General features: G+C 51.3%; 1 protein-coding gene across 4 annotated transcripts in view; it reads left to right on the top strand.

Annotated features, from left to right (window-relative positions):
• MFAP3L (microfibril associated protein 3 like) overlaps window positions 1-16,584 on the top strand; it is a 30,913-nt gene that overhangs the window by 6,770 nt on the left and 7,559 nt on the right. For 2 of the 4 annotated variants that reach the window (XM_072952558.1, XM_072952557.1), the window contains exon 2: window positions 9,087-9,500. In XM_072952558.1, the coding sequence (XP_072808659.1) occupies window positions 9,215-9,500 (286 nt within the window). In that variant the 5' untranslated portion in view covers window positions 9,087-9,214. Of the gene's footprint in view, window positions 1-8,160; window positions 8,287-9,086; window positions 9,501-10,774; window positions 10,970-16,584 lie in introns of those variants that run through there. The other 2 variants (XM_072952556.1, XM_072952559.1) reach the window with 2 other exon arrangements.

Genomic DNA, 16,584 nt, shown 5'->3' with positions numbered 1-16,584 from the left:
ATCGAGCGAGAGCCCTGTTTGTGGCAGCGGGGACCATCCCAGGTTGGCCAGTGAGCTCCTCTCTTCCGAGAAGCTGGGCTGCCTGGTGAAGAGGCAGGTGGGTGTACAGTGACCATGCCTTCTTAAGGACGCAGAGCCCACCTCACCTCGGCAGGAGAAGGTGTTTGGATGAAGGCTGCATAAGTGTTTGGCTCCAAGCCTCACCCAGGATTTCTTCTGGGTCTTCACACCCCAGGGTGGCAGTGGGGTGGCTTAAACTGCCAGGAAGCCTTGAACTTTCTTGGGTCCCCGATGCTGTTGTTAACTTTATCTTGTAAATTTCTGCTTTTCTACTAAAGCCAGGGCTGGCCTGCTTTGCCCATTATGGCTTTGCTGGAGGGAAAGTCTCGGACCTTCAGGGTTTGGATAGCCTCAGATGACTTGGCCTCTGAGTGAGTCTACCTCTTGTTAGACTTCCCAAAGGTAGCCTGGTTTTCTCCATTTTAAAACACTTGAGAAACTTGAAATTAATTTCCAGAAAGCATCAGAGTACTACCAGTTCCCTGCTTCCCTGGGGACCAGGCATTTCTCCCTGTCCGTCTGACCCCAGGACCCATAGTGGACTTTGCACTCCCTCCTGCCTTCGTCGGGCATCCCGTCCCTTCCTCCAGGTTTTGGCATCTCCCCTCCTTTCCCCGGGGTGATGGATTGTCTGTCTCAAAGTCCTCTTGGTCATGTGCCCTAAGAAGCCGCCGAGGCCATCTAAATAGAACTTCTGGAGGAGGGCCCTGACAAGCAGCATTCTCCAGCTGGGCAGGCACAGCAGATCCTCTACATGAGTCTTGCTGAAACACGCTGTAAAAAACACGTAGATTTTTATTTTAAATTGGCGGGCTGTGTTGATTTCCACCCCTGCTTGCTAAACTGAGCCTTTCCTCCCGCTGGGAAAACTGTCCCGTCTCCTTTATTCACCCTTCAGGACTTGGCCAGCCCCAGGGAACATTCTGTGACCTTCCCAGCTGGCCCTGTGAATTTCTGCAGTATTTACCCAGTTTAGTGCTTAATTGCATATTGTTTGTTTGCAGGTATCACCGAGATTGTAAACGTCTTTAGGGTAAAGACCTAGTCTTAAAAATTTTTTTAAAGAGCCACCGCAGTTGGAACCAAACTGATACTGGTGGCCTCGGAAGTGCTTTGAGTTCAGCTTCATTGAGCTGACCCATCCTGGTTGTTTTTATGGCCCACGTGAGGCTGACTACCCAGCTGAGAAGCCAGTCAGCCTGCAGGGCCTTCTCCCATCAAAGCTGAGAGGAAGCAAAGCCTGTTTCAGAGATTCTGGGGGGAAACCACTGAATCCACGCTTCCAGCTTTCTTCTGGTGTGTAGTTGAGGTAATTTTCCCTAGTGGCACACTGAAACACCTTTTGGAGAAGATTGACCTTAGGATGCATGCAGTACAGTTAGCCGAACGGTTATTCAGGTCCAGCCAGACTTCGAAAAGTACTGCTCCATGTACAAAATTTTAAATAATAATAATGGTAAAAATAAGTAATCACAATGTTTTAAAATGATCATTCTGACAGTTTGGATGTTAATGGCATTTAGTGAGGTTGTCCTGGGAGTGGACACCGTGGGCAGGTGACAGGAGCCCTCGGGTGAGGTCAGGAGACGAGGTTCTAGAGGGGCATCCACAGGGGTTGGTCTCTGCCTCTTTCACTGTCAGTGTGAACAGAACACCAGGCCTTCCCCGCGCCGTGGGGTCCTGGCGAAGCTCAGATGGGATGACGTCTGTGGGTGTGTCTCGTGGACCATAAATCAGATTTTTATTCTGATGAAAGAAGAAACCCCGGGTGGGCCAGTTCCTCTACTGTGGCTCTGAATGGCCTTAATCAGACACCAGGGAGACAAGGAGCAAGGGACGATGGTTTTGATTTTTGAAATAGAAATTAAATTTCATTTCTGCAGTCCCCTAAACCCTGTATTTCAGGCGTAGGACGGAGTCCCCTGAACCCTCCTCCCCTGCCCAGCCCGAGTCCCCTGATGGATGGGCCAGACCCCACAGCCTCTGCTCCCAAGCAGTGTAGGGAGGCCCCCTCCTCTCCCTGCAAGGGAAGCTGTGTTCTGAGACCAGGTTCTAAGGAAGTCTTGGTTTATATGCTAAAGTTAGTTTTGTGTATGAAGCACATGCAGAACATCTCGAGCAGTGGGCTTGTGATGAAACTAAAACCACAAGAATTGAAGGTTGGCTGAAGTGGATGAGCCAGAAACAGAAATTAATTGGCCCAGAATGACAATCTGACTCTCCCTGTATACATACTCCAAAGAGTAGGGAGAATGTTTTTGAAAGGACACTTTTTTTTTTAAAGCAGGGTAGATGCTGAGAAAGAAAAAACCTTGTGGTAGAGACGGGCAGAGAAGGACGGAGCAGCTCGAGGTGCCGCTGGGCCTGCTCTGGGTCCAGTGCAGAGTCTACTGGTCACGCATCAGAGATGAGAGGGAAGGCCCCCCCCGGCGTCCTCACCCTCTAGTCTGCATTGTCACCTGATCGGGAGCTGGTTTGGTAGCACGAAGGCCCCGTCCACCAGTGTATCGTCCTGTTTGTATTCAGTTCCTAGGTTTGGTTTATTCCCTGGACTGTCAGATTTCCGAGGAAATACGTCTCCGATCAGTGACGGATTTACAGTAATTGGGCCCCAGACTGTTTTAGCCTGTCCACTTAGAATGAGAATTGGAAGAAGTTAAATACACACAAAAACATCAATAAAGTCTTCTGAAAGATGCGCCTGTGATTGGAATAGCCCTCCTCACAAGACTTGGGTGCTGGAGCCTCCGTGGCACCAAGAGGCGTTCCCGTAACGTTGGGCCTGATGTGGGCGTGAGCCTGGTTCTGAGGTTCTGTGGCCCTGGGCCGTCACGTACCTTCTTTGGCCTCCTTTCTGATCTGGTATAAAAAACCAACAGAACACCTTTGAGGAAAGATGCACAGGTTTCTCCAGATCTCACGCTGCTCTTGTCCTGTGAGCGAGTGTGTCTTCATCCTGCGGGATCACGGCCGTGGTGCCTGGAGAGGAAAGCCTGTGATGCGGTGCTTTTTCTCGTCCTCCTTTTTTAAACATACTATTTGTGGGAGCTTTAGTCGATAGGATTCTTACTTTTAATCAGAAAAACATACCAGGTGGAAAAAATAGGGTGGATGTGCAAGAATGGTTTCTCAGTATTATACCCCATCAGAAATGAAGTGTCCCAGAGGTGGCATCTCGGGGGAAGATGTTCACTTTTAGGTTTGAGAAACTGCTTTAAAACAGACCTGTTTTTGAAAAGGCAGTGCCTTAGCTTCATCAATGAAATAGCAGAGCTTACAACCTCGGACCGCTTGGGGCTCCTGTGTGGTGCCGCGGCGGCCGCCGGGCCCTCTGATGGGGGAGCTGCCCCCCGCCTTGTAATTGTGGACTTACTTTGTCTGCCACCTTGCAGATTCTGGGATGGCAGGTGAGGCCCATGTCTGACCGGTGTGCCCACACCCCCGGCACGTGCCTGGCACCCTGGGCTCCTCAGGTACCGGCACTGACTGGGGTTGGTCTCTCCGGGTGTGTCCAGGGTGACCTGAGCAGGGTGCACTTCATCCTTTGTGGAGCCGTCGTGTCTGCCATCTGAGTTAGGAACTACCTCTGTGTGATGAGAATCCTCCACAAACAGATCCTCGGACATGTTCAGGGGAAAACAGAAGGACCGCGCGAGCCTCCCTCTGTCACGGGGCTTTGGGCGCGGAGACAAAACCGAGCTGACTTAGAACATGAATGATGTGCCCCTGGGCGGTGGAAGTCACCGCGGGGACTTGCTGCCCTTACTCCACACAGTTCCTGATGTTTGGCTTTGGATTCCGGTGGGTCATATTCAGACATCCCCGTAACTACCTGAAATCTCAAATTACGGGAGAAAGAATGGACCGGTGGGAATTTTGTTGGAATTTTTCTTTAAAATTGCAGAAGAAAATGACTTTGAAACCCTGTTTTTAAAAATGGCGAGCATGGGCGGTAGGTTTTCATTGATTATAATGCTTAAGAGGGAGCGTGAGAGAAGGCGCAGAAAGCTGTCCGGAGCTGAGGTGGCCCCGGCCGGCTCCCCGCCTTGCACAGTGGCATCTGTGACAGAGTGGCTGCCCCAGCGCCTCTCACTGCACGGGATGCTGGGGGTTCCTGCCAGGTCTCAGGAGTTGGGACCTGTCAGGGACGTGTCTTGATCTAAAAGGCAGCTTCAGGGCCCAAGGCATCATTTATGCACAAATGAAAAAGTAGTGGTGACTCTCAGTAGATGTTGTGACAAAATCAGTTGTTGTGGGTATGAAATTATCCAGCACAGCTGATGGGGAAATACCAGCATGTCCACTGCCAAGAAAGAACAAGCACGAACATTCATCTGGTTCAAAACACCCTGAAACAAGAGGCCCTTTTCCTCCCAGCTCCAGAAATGCACGGCCAGTGGTCATGTTCTGTTACAGGTGAGGAGCCAGCAGATAAGACTCCACCAGGCATGGTGTTTAAATGCTTTTAGATAAAATGCAGTTGGTGGGAAGGCAGGAAGGGGTCGAGTTAAAGAAAGGACCTGTGGTGTTTGCTAAGTGTTTTCTCTTTTGTTCCATTTATAAAAAATCAAGGATTCTATGAAGGTTTTCCCAAAGGCCCTGAGCAAACGCGTGGACCTTAACAATCCTCCCATTGTGGCTGTTCTGTTGAGCCCGGGTTTGGGGATCTGTGGCCTTTGTTGTATTTTGAAGGACTGCATGTTAAGCTGCTGGATTATAGTCCTCGTGGTTAATTCTTTGTGGCTGAAGTGTCTCTCCCAGCGTTCCACTGTTACTGACTGAACTTTTCAGGATGCCGTCTGCAAAGTCGGCCGGGCTGCGCCAAGCCCATTGGTGGGACGTTTCCCCGGTGTCCAAAGGGACGTGATGTCTCCACAGTCTTCTGGCCCCTCCCCCGGGAGTTACTCTTCTCTTTCTTTCTTTCTTTTTTTTTTAAAATGAGGTAGTTAGGTTTATTTGCTTATCTTTTTGACGGAGGTACTGGGGATTGAACCCAGAAGTGTAATTTCAGTAAACGATGTGCTATGTGCTGCGTCAGTAACTTATTTTTCAAGCTGAGTAACACGTACGTGCTTTGTGCACCCTTGATCGTGAATCCTTGTGATCATCCTTACCTGGCAAGTGCTGGGCCACAAACACCCAGGCCAGGCCGTAAGGGTGGTCAGACCCAGAATGCTGGCCCTGTCTCTCTGAAACCTGAGGCCATGCTCTTAGGCATTCTGTATCCAACTCCCTGCAAAAGGAAACCATGAGATGAGCCAAGTAAAGGAAGCGTCGGCATAGTCGTGCAGGGCTGAGCTGTCTCCAGCCCCGCGGCTCCTGCTGGCCAGTCCCGGGAGACTGTCCTGGGCAGAAAGGCACCACAGTCCACCAGGAGCAGGGAAATCTGTGGCTCCAAGGAAACTCTTACCTTTCCTGCCGAGGAAGTCTGTAGTCTGAAGCAGATTCATCACCTCGAGTACCTCTTCTGTGTCATTGTCCACAGAGCTGGCCTAATAATTGCTGCTTTCGGAGAGAGGGCCATCCGTTCAGCAGTTCACTGGGCATCTAAAGTGTATGGGTGACTTCAGACACACAGACAGATGAGGCAGACGGCACGGGCAGGATGGTGTTGGCTGCATACGTGGGACAGAGTGAGGTTTACAAGTAGACTCACTGTTTTTGACAAGAGGGCAAGATAAGCCATTGGAGGAAGTGTGGTCCTTCCTACAGACGGCGCTGAAATGACTGGATATCCACATGGGGGGAAGATGAGCCTTGGTCCCTCCCTCAGCCACACACAGAAATAGCCAGATGTATCCGTGTGAAAGCTAAAATGGGAGGAACACAGGGAACTTGTGGTCGTGATGGAAACATTCTCTATCTTGTTTACTGTTGTGGTTACATGGGTGTATAAATTTGTCAAAACCTATTGAGATGCATACCTGAAATGGATATTTTTCTTTCTCTTTTTTGAAACTGACATATAGTCAATTACAATGTGCCAGTTTCTGGTGTACAGCACAGTGTCCCCCAGTCATTCATGTACTTACATACATCCTTGAAATGGATGGTTTTCTTAATTTGTAAATTATACCACAGTAAAGTTGATTTTAAAAGAGAAATCAGATCTTGTCACTCCCATGCTTAAAATTTTCCAGTGAATATCAGATAAAATCCAGATTCCATACTCTGTCCTCAAAAGCCCTCTGTGATCTTGTCTATGTCTCTGAGCCATCTTGCAACACCCTGTTTGCTTTTGTTGTTCCTTCTTCCCGGAATGCTTTTCTCCCAGGTCTAGGTGTGGCTGATTCCCAAAGAGGCCCCGGCTCCAGGGCCACCTCCTCAGGGAAGTTCTCCCTGATTACCTAACTCAGTGTTCGAGTGCATCGGAGTGCGCTTTCCAAAGCATGCATCGTGAGCAGAAGTTCTCATTTACGTGGTTCGTACTTATTGTCGGCTGTTCCCGTGAGAATATAATCTCCGTATAACACAAAAGATCTGTCTTGCCATCTCTCTCTGGGACCTAGAATATTGTCTGCCCAGAGTAGGTGTTCAGGACTTTTTCTCTGAAGTACAGTCAGTTACAACACATCAGTTATGTCTGATGTAGGCTTAATGTCCCAGTCGTGCATTTACATATGTACATTTGTTTTCACATCCTTTCCCATTCTAGGTTATTGCAGGACACTGAATGTAGTTCCCTGCGCTGCACAGCAGGACCTTGCTTATCTTCAGGACTCACTTCTGAGGGAGTGAGAAGGTTGAGGAACTCAGAGGCTACAAAGTCTCAGTGCAGGGACTCAGAAGTGCTCAGTAAAGAGATGTCCACATGTGATGCGTGTTGTCGGGTGGTTACAGGGACGGTGCTGGGACCTGGGGAGAGGCTGGAGGCGGGCAGATCCCACCAGAGGCTCCTTCACCATTTCTGGTGAGGAGACAGGTCCAAACCCAGGCTCAGAGAGGGGGCCCAGAAAGGAGGGAACAGCCCGAGCAGCATTTAAGAAGTGGAATTGACACCATGTAATTACTGAGGGGTGAGGGCAGCCGTGGAATTGAGGGCCGTGCCCACCACAGTCGAGGATCCCGGACACATGGCTTGGTTAGCGGGTTAGGTGAGTTCGGTCTGGAGACGTTTGATGTGAGTTCCCCGCCCAGCACCCTGGTGAAGATGTCCAGAGGGCAGTTGGTGCTACTTGTCTGCAGTGCAGGGAAGAGTCGGGACTGAGGATGTGGACTTGAGTTACTAGGTCGTAGGTGGCGGTGAAGGCGGGGGGACGGAACTTTGGAAAGGTTGAGGGTGGAAAGATGACCCCCTCAGGGTTGCTGACCTGCAGGACTGGGGAGAAGACGGCAACTGATAAAGAACAGTGGCAGGGGGGAGGGTAGAAGCCACGGAAGGGGGAAGTGGCGGGAACCACAGCTGATGGTGGCATTTGCTACAGATTTAGTAAGAGAGAGACTGAGCCCTTGGCAGCTGGGAGTGACCCGGGACAGGAGAGCTGCTTCAGGGAGGAGCAGGCAAAGTGCAGAGCACGTGGAGGTGAGAAGATGCAGAGTGCCTCCCACGGGGCAGGAAGATGGGCAGGGAGTTCACACCCACACCTGCACGCCCCGCAGTGGGGGCATGGGGTAGGACCACCGCTGGGCTAAGGTGCTGATTCTACAGTCAAAGGGACTGTCAGCATCATGGGGAGAGGACACCAGACCTGAGGCTCAGGTGGCCAGCTGTCCCCGAGGGCTGGGCTGGGGCCGGTGGTCGTCCCTTTATTTTTGCTGTAACGACATGGTTGGAGGATCCTCTCTGGCTGTGCCCCAGCCCCTGGGGTGTAGGGGCCAGGACGACAGGGGATTGGCTTGATCATGGTTGTGTGGAGGCAGGACATGGAGTGAGGGTGCAGGGTGTGGGGTCTGTGCACTCCGGTCCAGACGAGACAGAAGCGGAGCGTGCCAGCCAGGGTAGGAGGGAAAGGCTGGAAAAAACAGGAAGGCTGGGAGGCCCAGCGAGGGGAGTAAGAGGCTTGGAAGAGGGTGGGGGTGCAGTTAAAGATGGTTGTTGAGAACTTCGGAAAGACCTGGAACTTCAGAATTCAGAACTTGCAGAGAAGAAAGGTCCCGGGTGTGGCTGTGTGGTTAGTGGACGAGATGAAGGCTCAAGGTGTAGGGGGAGGCTAGAAGAAGTGCAGCCCCCATCACGTCACCCCCTGCGTCCTGGGAGGCAGGCGAAGATGGAAACCAAGGAATCCAGTGAGTGACCGGGGTGGGGGGAGGGTCACCGGGAGCAGGGGCAGCTGGATGCCGTGAAGCTCCAGGAGTCGGGGCGGGTGCCTGGCGGGGAGTCGAGGGTCCTGGAAGCCCTCGTGGGGACGGGGGCTGCCGGGCTGACTCTGGTGGAGCCCTTCCCCTGTGGCCGGGCCCACATGTGCACCGAAGTAGCCAGAGGTCACGTCCACCAGCAGAGAGGTTGAGGGGCCCCGGTGAACCATCAGGTCATCCACGATGGGGACAGCTGGCGGGTGGAGAGGGGCGTTGGGGTGCTGAGTAAAGAAGCCTGGGTCCTACGTATAAAATAAACAACAAGTGTATACTGTACAGCACAGGGAGCTGTATTCAGTATCTTACAGTAACTTATGGTGAAAAAGAACATGAAAACGATTATGTGTACGTTCCTGTGTGACTGCAGTCTTGTGCTGTGCGGCAGAAACTGACACAACGTTATAAACTGACTATAGTTCAATAAAAATGTGTTTCTTAAAAAAAAGAAGCAGCCTGGGTCGGCCTTCAGGCCCCTTGAAGGCATGTGATGTAAATTCCACCTGTTCCTACTGAGCATTGTCTGTTTCAGGAGCAAAAATAACAAAAGTATATTGTCATGATTTCTGTGAAAAACACAGCTGAACGTCTGGAACGTCCTCTGGAACGTCCCCTGAATTTGTGAGCTGTTTAAAAATTACGTACATTTGCATTTTAGCTGGGTTCCAACGTTTGATAAATAATAATTAAAAGCATGAATGCTCATATTTATGTGTCAAATTTTTTTTTAACAGGATCTTAACCAAGAGCCCTCTCTATGGCTCCAGGATGGGCTGGTCCCTCGGCCTGCCGTGAGCAGCGTGTTGTCCGGTAGGAGACCCCCGGCCGCCATCCCTGTCACCTCACGGAGCCAGCGAGGAAGATGGGCGGGTCGAGGAGCCTCCTGCCTGTGTGCTTTCTGCCTTCTGTGCCCTTCCTAATCCTGGTGTCCACTCTGGCAACTGCTAAGAGCCTGGCCAACAGCACTTTAAACGGCACGGACATGGTCGCCGGCTCTGCGCCTGTGGTCACCGCCAGAACCGACCACGTCATTGTCAGGGAGGGGAACAGTGCCTTGATTAACTGCAGCGTGTCCGGCGTCCCCGAGCCACAGTTCAGGTGGTACAATTCCATCGGGAAGCTGCTGGAGGAGGAGGAGCGAGAAGGAGGTAGGCTTCCCGGTCACGTCCAGGGTCACGAAACAGCAGCGGGGACTTCGGGGCCGGCACCCCGTCTCTTGGCTGTTCTTATTCAAGTCATTTAAAAATCTCGTTTTGTCTTGTGTTTCTAAGGCAGGAGAAATATGTATCCGTAAGCACTCAAAGCAGTGATAAATTCGTTTTTTCACTCTGACTCAGAAGACAGAAGGCAAACATTTTACGAGGCCTCTTGAATTTTGTAACAGTGCGCACAAAATGTAGGGGTGAACATTAACGTGGCTTTCCCTCAAGTGTATGTTCCAGTTATAGGGGAGTTCTGCTTGGCTTCATGGAACATAAGTTGTTGATCATTAAACGTCAGTTGAATTCGTTGACTGTGAATTTAAAGGCCATGCATTTTAAAAGAAGTCTCCGGGCAGGTTCTTAGCACCAGCTGGAGATGGTCTGTGCTCCTGGCTGAAGCTGCTAGACTGTCACTGCCGAGGCCAAGAAGGCGGGAGGCCGTAGGAGTGAGAAATGACAGGTGCCCTTGGGAGCGCTTGGCTTCTCAGGAGTGAGTTTCTGGCTTTCCTAAACAGGAGCGCACTTGAGGAAAGGCTGAGGCTGGAGAGGGCACTGCTGGGCTCATCGGAGTCGGCACCCTTCCTGTTTCAGGTGGGAGAGCCCAGCGTGACGTGCTTAGCGCGCGTCGAGGATGTGAGGGGCTGAGGGGGCCGGGTGGAAGGACCGCCCATCTGGCTGAGCCTAAGCTCTCTAACCCCGCAGTCTCAGCTCCCAGAAGACCTACATTTCTGACCTCTTTTCCTCGTTTTATCTTAACCACTCCGGAAGAGAACAGAGGCTCCCATGTCTGCCTCCTTAGACTCTCCGTGGATGGATGGGTTGTCTGGGAGGCTCACACCTCTGCCGTGTCCCTGCATCTCCCATGCGGGTCCTCACGCTGCTTTTGTCAGCCGTTCAGGGATGTGTGGAGCCCCAGGGCTTCTCCCACCTAGTAAAAGTGTTACAATAGTGAACAGTCTTGTGTGGTTTGGCATGTTTCAGCTACCAGGGGGGAGCTTCCTCCCCAAGTGAAATTACAGGACCACAACTTTTACATCAGAAGGGACCTCAGAGACCGTGCCGTTGACACCCCTGCCCACGTCCCAGTCCCCACAGCCCCTTCCTCCCAGACCACAGGTCAGAAGGGCTGGAGGTGGTAACCATGGCAACCTGCACACACACAGGTCCCTGGGCTCCGTGGAGTCTTTCTGCGGGGCTGGGCCTCTGTGAGGGTTCCCGAGGTGACTGCATAGAGGGGACCAGGGACTCCAGACCAAGCCTGCCTTTCACGTGGACCTCGGGGCAGAGCTGGGGTTCTGAACCCTGGGTCCTGGAGAGGACGAGGACCAGGGAACAGTGGAGAGTCAGGGCCTGAACTTAAGCCGTGACATTTTGAGTGCTGTCCTGGAATCGCACCTGATGGCTCCGAGAAGATGGTGAGAGGTCCCGATGGCTGATGTTGAGTCAGTCTTGGCCAGAGGACCCTGTGCCTCAGCTGCTTGTCTGCACGTCGGATGGGTGAACGAGGTCACATGAGGCTCACTGTTCTCCTATCTTGTGGCTGCATGGGGGTGGGGGGTGACAAAGCTGTGGCCCAGAGAACCGTGCCGTCAAAACCCTCTGGTCCTGTTTGGAGCCAGTGGCCTTGCTGAAAAAGCATTTGGCTGTTTTTAAAATCTCATGAGGACGACACTCTGTAGATTTTTTCAGAGAACCCGTGATACTAGCACTTGGCGTTCCAGCTCAGCCTGTGTAATTATAGCGCATAGTCACAGCCATTTCAGGACGCAGGTAATGCAGGGTAATACACAAAGCACTGCTGTCAACCAGGCGGGACAGAGGAAACAGCGGGACATTGATCCTCATCATAAAACGTAGCATCGTGGTGCCGCTCGAGGACCCGTCGTCTCTGACTCCTCGTTTCTGAGGGGAAGATGCCACGTTGTAACCAGGACGTAGCTTTCAGTTTCCAGGCCGACTGGCCGGGGTTTAGGTGGAGCAGCGGCTCGTTAACAGCTCAGCACAGGGGTGACGGGTACAGCGTGGGAAGGGCGCAAGGACCTAGAACGTCACCTGGACGCAGTGGCCTGCTGCTGAAAACAAGCACAATGCGGGTAATTTCCACTAACAAGCACCCCTGGTTATTAAGTCCCTGGACCAAGTGACACACGTGATTTCCTGTGCTGGCAGTTAGCGAGACCGCGGGTGCTGCCGACCCCGAGGTACAGGTGTGAAGCAGGTGAGGGGAGGAGCCAGTACCCGACCGAGTGCGGCCGGGCTGGGCTTCAGCTCCCTCCGTGCCTGGGCGGCACCTGCTCCTCCTTCCAGTCTCGGTAGGCGAAGGATGGCTCAGTCCCTGAGACCCACGCCCGAGTGGAGGAGGCAGCACCAGGACCCCAGGTGGCATGCGTGTGAGGCGTGCACACCCAGGTGTGTTCAGAGCTGTCCGGCCAGCTGCTCTGGCGCCCAGCCCGTGTGCTTGGCGGTTCCAGGAGCAGCTCATGGATGCTGAGAGGGCGAGGTGGTGCTACTGGTGCGGACACCGCGGTCCCGGAAGGCACGGGCTGGCTCCTGGCTCCCGCCGCTGCTCTGCTTTGCTTCCCTAGTGTTGCCACTTCGATTCCACAGCTTCGGAGGTGCTTGTGTGTGAGCTGTTCTGGAGCAAGACTTTTTTTATTTTTGGAGTTCTCCAAAGGACATGTTTGAGGGTGTCCACCCATATTACAGAAATAACCCAAAAGTCGGGTGACATGAGCAGCCACCAGTGGCCACAGGATGTGCTGTTTTCAGTCCTCCTTTTGCTGGAAGCGAGTAGGATTATACAGTTGCCAGAAAGTCTAATAAAAAGTCCCCATTATTTCAGGTACTAATGATGCAGTGTGTTTTCTTTTTTCAGATTTTTTTTTATTGATGTGTAGTTGACTTACAGTGTTAGCCTCAGGTGTACAGCAGAGTGATTCAGTTATACATATACATTCATATATATATTTGATATCTTGTAATAAAATATAATGGAAAAGTAGGCAGTGTATTTTTGCTGTAGCTTCTCACTCTGACTGTAAACCATTCCAGTGCTCATTGGCACCTTTATCAGATGGTAAATAACAGGCATTTCAAGGAAGTCAGCTCCAGAAAAGGCACAGGGCTTGGTAAACACGTCTGACGGGTCATCAATTAAGTTGGAAATTCTCATTAAAGTTGGAGTTTAGGCTTTTCTGTGTATTTGTCTTCCATTCTCCTGCAGCTTCCTGTCACCAAAAGTAATTAAGAATGATCTTTGGAAAGAGATGCACACAGAGTAAGCTGAGCTGAATTGTGCCAAGTTCACGAGGATTTCACAGCTCCTCAACCTCTGCGGAGTTCATCATTTCAGATTTTGCTTAAGTTTTTGTCTCTCTGGTGTTTTTACCGTCTATTTCTGCGGGTGTTCTCAGTGGCCTGTGAAGTGCGTTTACCTCCTGCGAGGGATCACCCAGCAACCTGTGCTGGCTGCGTTTTGACACCAGGGTGTATCACCCCCCAGAACATATCCGGGAGGGGTCAGTTCCCACAGCAGTCGGTGCAGATCATCCTTTGCCTCTAAAATGAAGCGTGAAGTGGTGCATTGACCTCCGAGAGTGTTACACTGAATTCCTCTTTGAGTGCAGTAAATATTTGAGATTTTACAAAATCAACTTCATCACGAGGCGTTAGAATTTGTGTAATTGTAAATGTATTACTGGGAATTCAGCGGGAAAGCGTGGTGGTGTTTCCCCTGAGCAAGTTCCGTAACACTTCTGAGCCGATTCTCCTCCCTATGAAACAGAGACAGTCCTTTTTTACCTCCAGGGACAGCAGAGAGTCTTGTTTTGTGTACTGATTGCCCAGGATGGTACCCGGAACACCCCACGCCGTCAGTACACGTGGCTGTTGTCACTTCTGCCCATCATGTTACCCGTGTCCTGTGCTGTCACAGTCAAGATTCCAAGTGCTTCAATCTCTGTTTCATAATTAGGTGTGTTTTGTAAAGAAAGGAAATAATTTTCTGGGCTGTTCCTTATTTGCTGTCTCAATTTCTCAGCCTTTTAAAAAACATTCAGTAAATACCCCCCTAAAAATGTATATCCCTTAATATTTACTGAAATCTCAAAATAGCGCTGTGTCGCCTCTGATGCGAGTGCAGGGTACCCCACCAGCCGCTTCCTGTTCCCCGCACACCCCCCTGCGCCCAGGGGGCCGGCCAACCTCCAGCGTGCGCCCCCCGTCTGAGGACACAGGGAGTCCAGACCTTACGGAGTATATCATGCGTGGGACGAACCGTCCATTTGCTGAACGCGGTGGTTCTTTCCGCCCAGAGGACACTGGCGAAGTCTGGAGGCACTTTTGTTTGCATAGCCGGGGCAGTGGGGGAAGGGGGCAGAGATGATACTGCTGGCATCTGAGAGTAGAAGCCAGGGATGCTCCAAACATCTCGTAATGCACAGGACGGCCCCCTGGGAAGAATTACCCGGTCCAGATGTCAGCGGTGCCCCAGAGAGAATCGCTGGTCTCGCCCAAAGCAGCGGCCTCAGCCAGCTTAGAGAGTCATCCTGGAGGCCCTCAGGTCACCTGCTTGAACCCGCTGTGTGTTTCTCCATGCAGGTGGTACTTCGGTTTATTTCCCAAATTGAGTCGTATTCGGCGCCGGCCTGGCAGCCAGCCACACTTGCAGTGTTCCTTTACTGACTCGCGCTGCATTTGGGGTGTGGGCATCTGGCAGTGAAGAGGCCCTTCCCCATCCCGCCCAGATGAGGTGACGGCTGAGGTCCCAGAGCAGAGCCCCGCAGGCTGCTCTGACCAGGACATTTTTTCACTACCTTGATTTTCTTACATTCACGAATATTTCCCCAGTCAACCTAGACGTGCCTGATTTGAATTTCAAGAATGCTAAAAGCAGCTCCCAGGCTACATTCATCCTGAGTTTGGGTGGAGGCGCAAAATCAACTTCCCAGTGGTTTTATCCCCGCAGCCCCCACCTGCAGTGCCCCTCCCCCGTTCTCTCAGCAGCATAATTAGAATCGGTGCCCACCCCCACAATGGTGTTCTGAAAGGTGGGAAAATTGCTTTTAAGATTGCTTTAATCTCTTTAAATCCAGTGATGACTTGCCCAGCAGTGGTTTTGTGCACTTAGACAGTACCCGCATTCCTTTGTTCTGTGACTGATCCGTCCATGTCCTTTCTGTTTTTTTTTTTCTTTTGGGTTATTTTTCTTGATTTATAGGAGTCCTTTATGCTTTATAGGGATTAAGCATTTGTCTCAGATATTCTAGATTTTTCTCCAGCTCTTGTCATCTGCTCTTTACTCTAGTAGAGTGTATTTTATAGTGTAGAACTTTTGGGAGAAATTCCATCCAGCTCTGTTCTCCTCTACAGATTGTGGGATTCTTGAGACGCTGAAGGCCTTCCCATCCCAAGGTTATAAAATGTGTTTATACCTTCTATTAATTTTAAACTTTTTAATTTTATATTAAGATCTTCAGAGTACTTGGAATTCATTTTTACCTATCACATAAAATAGGAATTTCACTTAATTTTCTCTTCAGTGAGCAGTCAGTTATCCCAGAATTCTTTCCCGCCTGATTTGCAATGACATCCTCCTCATGTCTGGTCTGGACTTTGAGGTTTTCCCTGCTGTTTAACCTGGGGTCGGAGAAGGGGATAGGGTGAGCTGGCCGTCCCTGGCCCCTCGGGTTTGCAGGTTCTATCAGCAGCAGCATGTATCAGCTCCTCTGTTTTCCTCAAACACGCCGTAGCCCACCGACCCAGCCTTGGAAATGCTTTCCCTAACCCCCGCCCCCTGCCTGCACTCCCAGTCCCGCTCAGGACCGCAGTCCCCTCCGAGCAGCGTCCTGGCTGTACCCCCCTGCCCCGTGACAGCCCCTGGGTGGGCTGGGCGGGCACCCCCCTGGGGCCTGATGGTGTCTGCAGCCAGGGTCCTGTCTTCCTCATCTTTGGATCCGCCTCGTCTGGCAGGGACCCACTGTCCTGGGCTCAGAAGCAGAGCACATGCCGAACTAATAATGTTTGTTCTATATGTATTTTTTATTGAAGCATAGTCAGTTTATAGTGTTGTGTCAATTTCTGGCCTACAGCACAGTGCTTTAGTTGTACATGAACATACATATATTTGTTTTCACCGTAAGTTACTACAAGATGTTGAGTACAGTTCCCCCTGCCATACAGGAGGACCTTGTTGTTGAACTCATGACTTACGTGCTGAACGTCTCACCGGCTTCCCCAAAACAAACCACAGGTGCCACCCGAGTAGGTTGTGTTTGGTTCCGGACCACGGCCCCTTGTGACCGTGCGGCCGGGAACTTCTGGGGTGTCTGTGTGGGTATCTGCCTTGAATGTCTTGGGTCCAAGGTGGATAAATCCACGTCAGTAGACAATTAAAAGCATGCCTGGAAATAATTCTAAAATTCAAGCTCAGAGACGCCTGGAATACTCAGTAGAGGAAGGCGTTGGTGTCTCGTCCCAGCGTGCACCTCCGCAGTTGACTTTCCTGTACCAGTTAGAATGCAGTCGTCGCTGACGGCCACACTCAGGTGTGGGGAGAAGGCGGTTTACGTCACCATCAGATGCCTGCCTTCCGAGCTGAGTGGCCTTCTCCACCTTTCCTCTTCTGTAGCCAGTGCCCACTGCTCTGTCCTTGTATGTACAGATGATTCCTCCAAAAAGGAGTAGGGGTGGGAGGGTAGGAGGTGGACGCATTGATCCCCTTACAGATAACCTCACCTCCTCACCCTCCCCCATCCTGTTGCCATATTTTCCAACAAAGTAAGGAAGGCAGTATGAGAAACAGCTGCAGGTACAGTCTGTAATTCTCTGCAGCCCGGCACCATCCTTGTCTATAATACACTCTCTGTCGCCCAGAGTTGTTTCTTCCCTATGCCTATACCATAGTCTAGTTTTATGAAACATGAGTATTTTGAGAAAGAAAATGGATAACTTCCCTTGCTCAGGTTATTATATACTTGGATAAATCTGCCACTGAGGTAGGAGGTGTCGTGTTCAGGGAGTGACCGAGGTG

Source organism: Vicugna pacos, chromosome 31 (genome assembly GCF_048564905.1).
Source record: "Vicugna pacos chromosome 31, VicPac4, whole genome shotgun sequence".
NCBI lineage: Eukaryota > Metazoa > Chordata > Mammalia > Artiodactyla > Camelidae > Vicugna > Vicugna pacos.
Note: the sequence above shows the minus strand (reverse complement) of the source record. Positions and strands in the feature narration are given on the sequence as shown.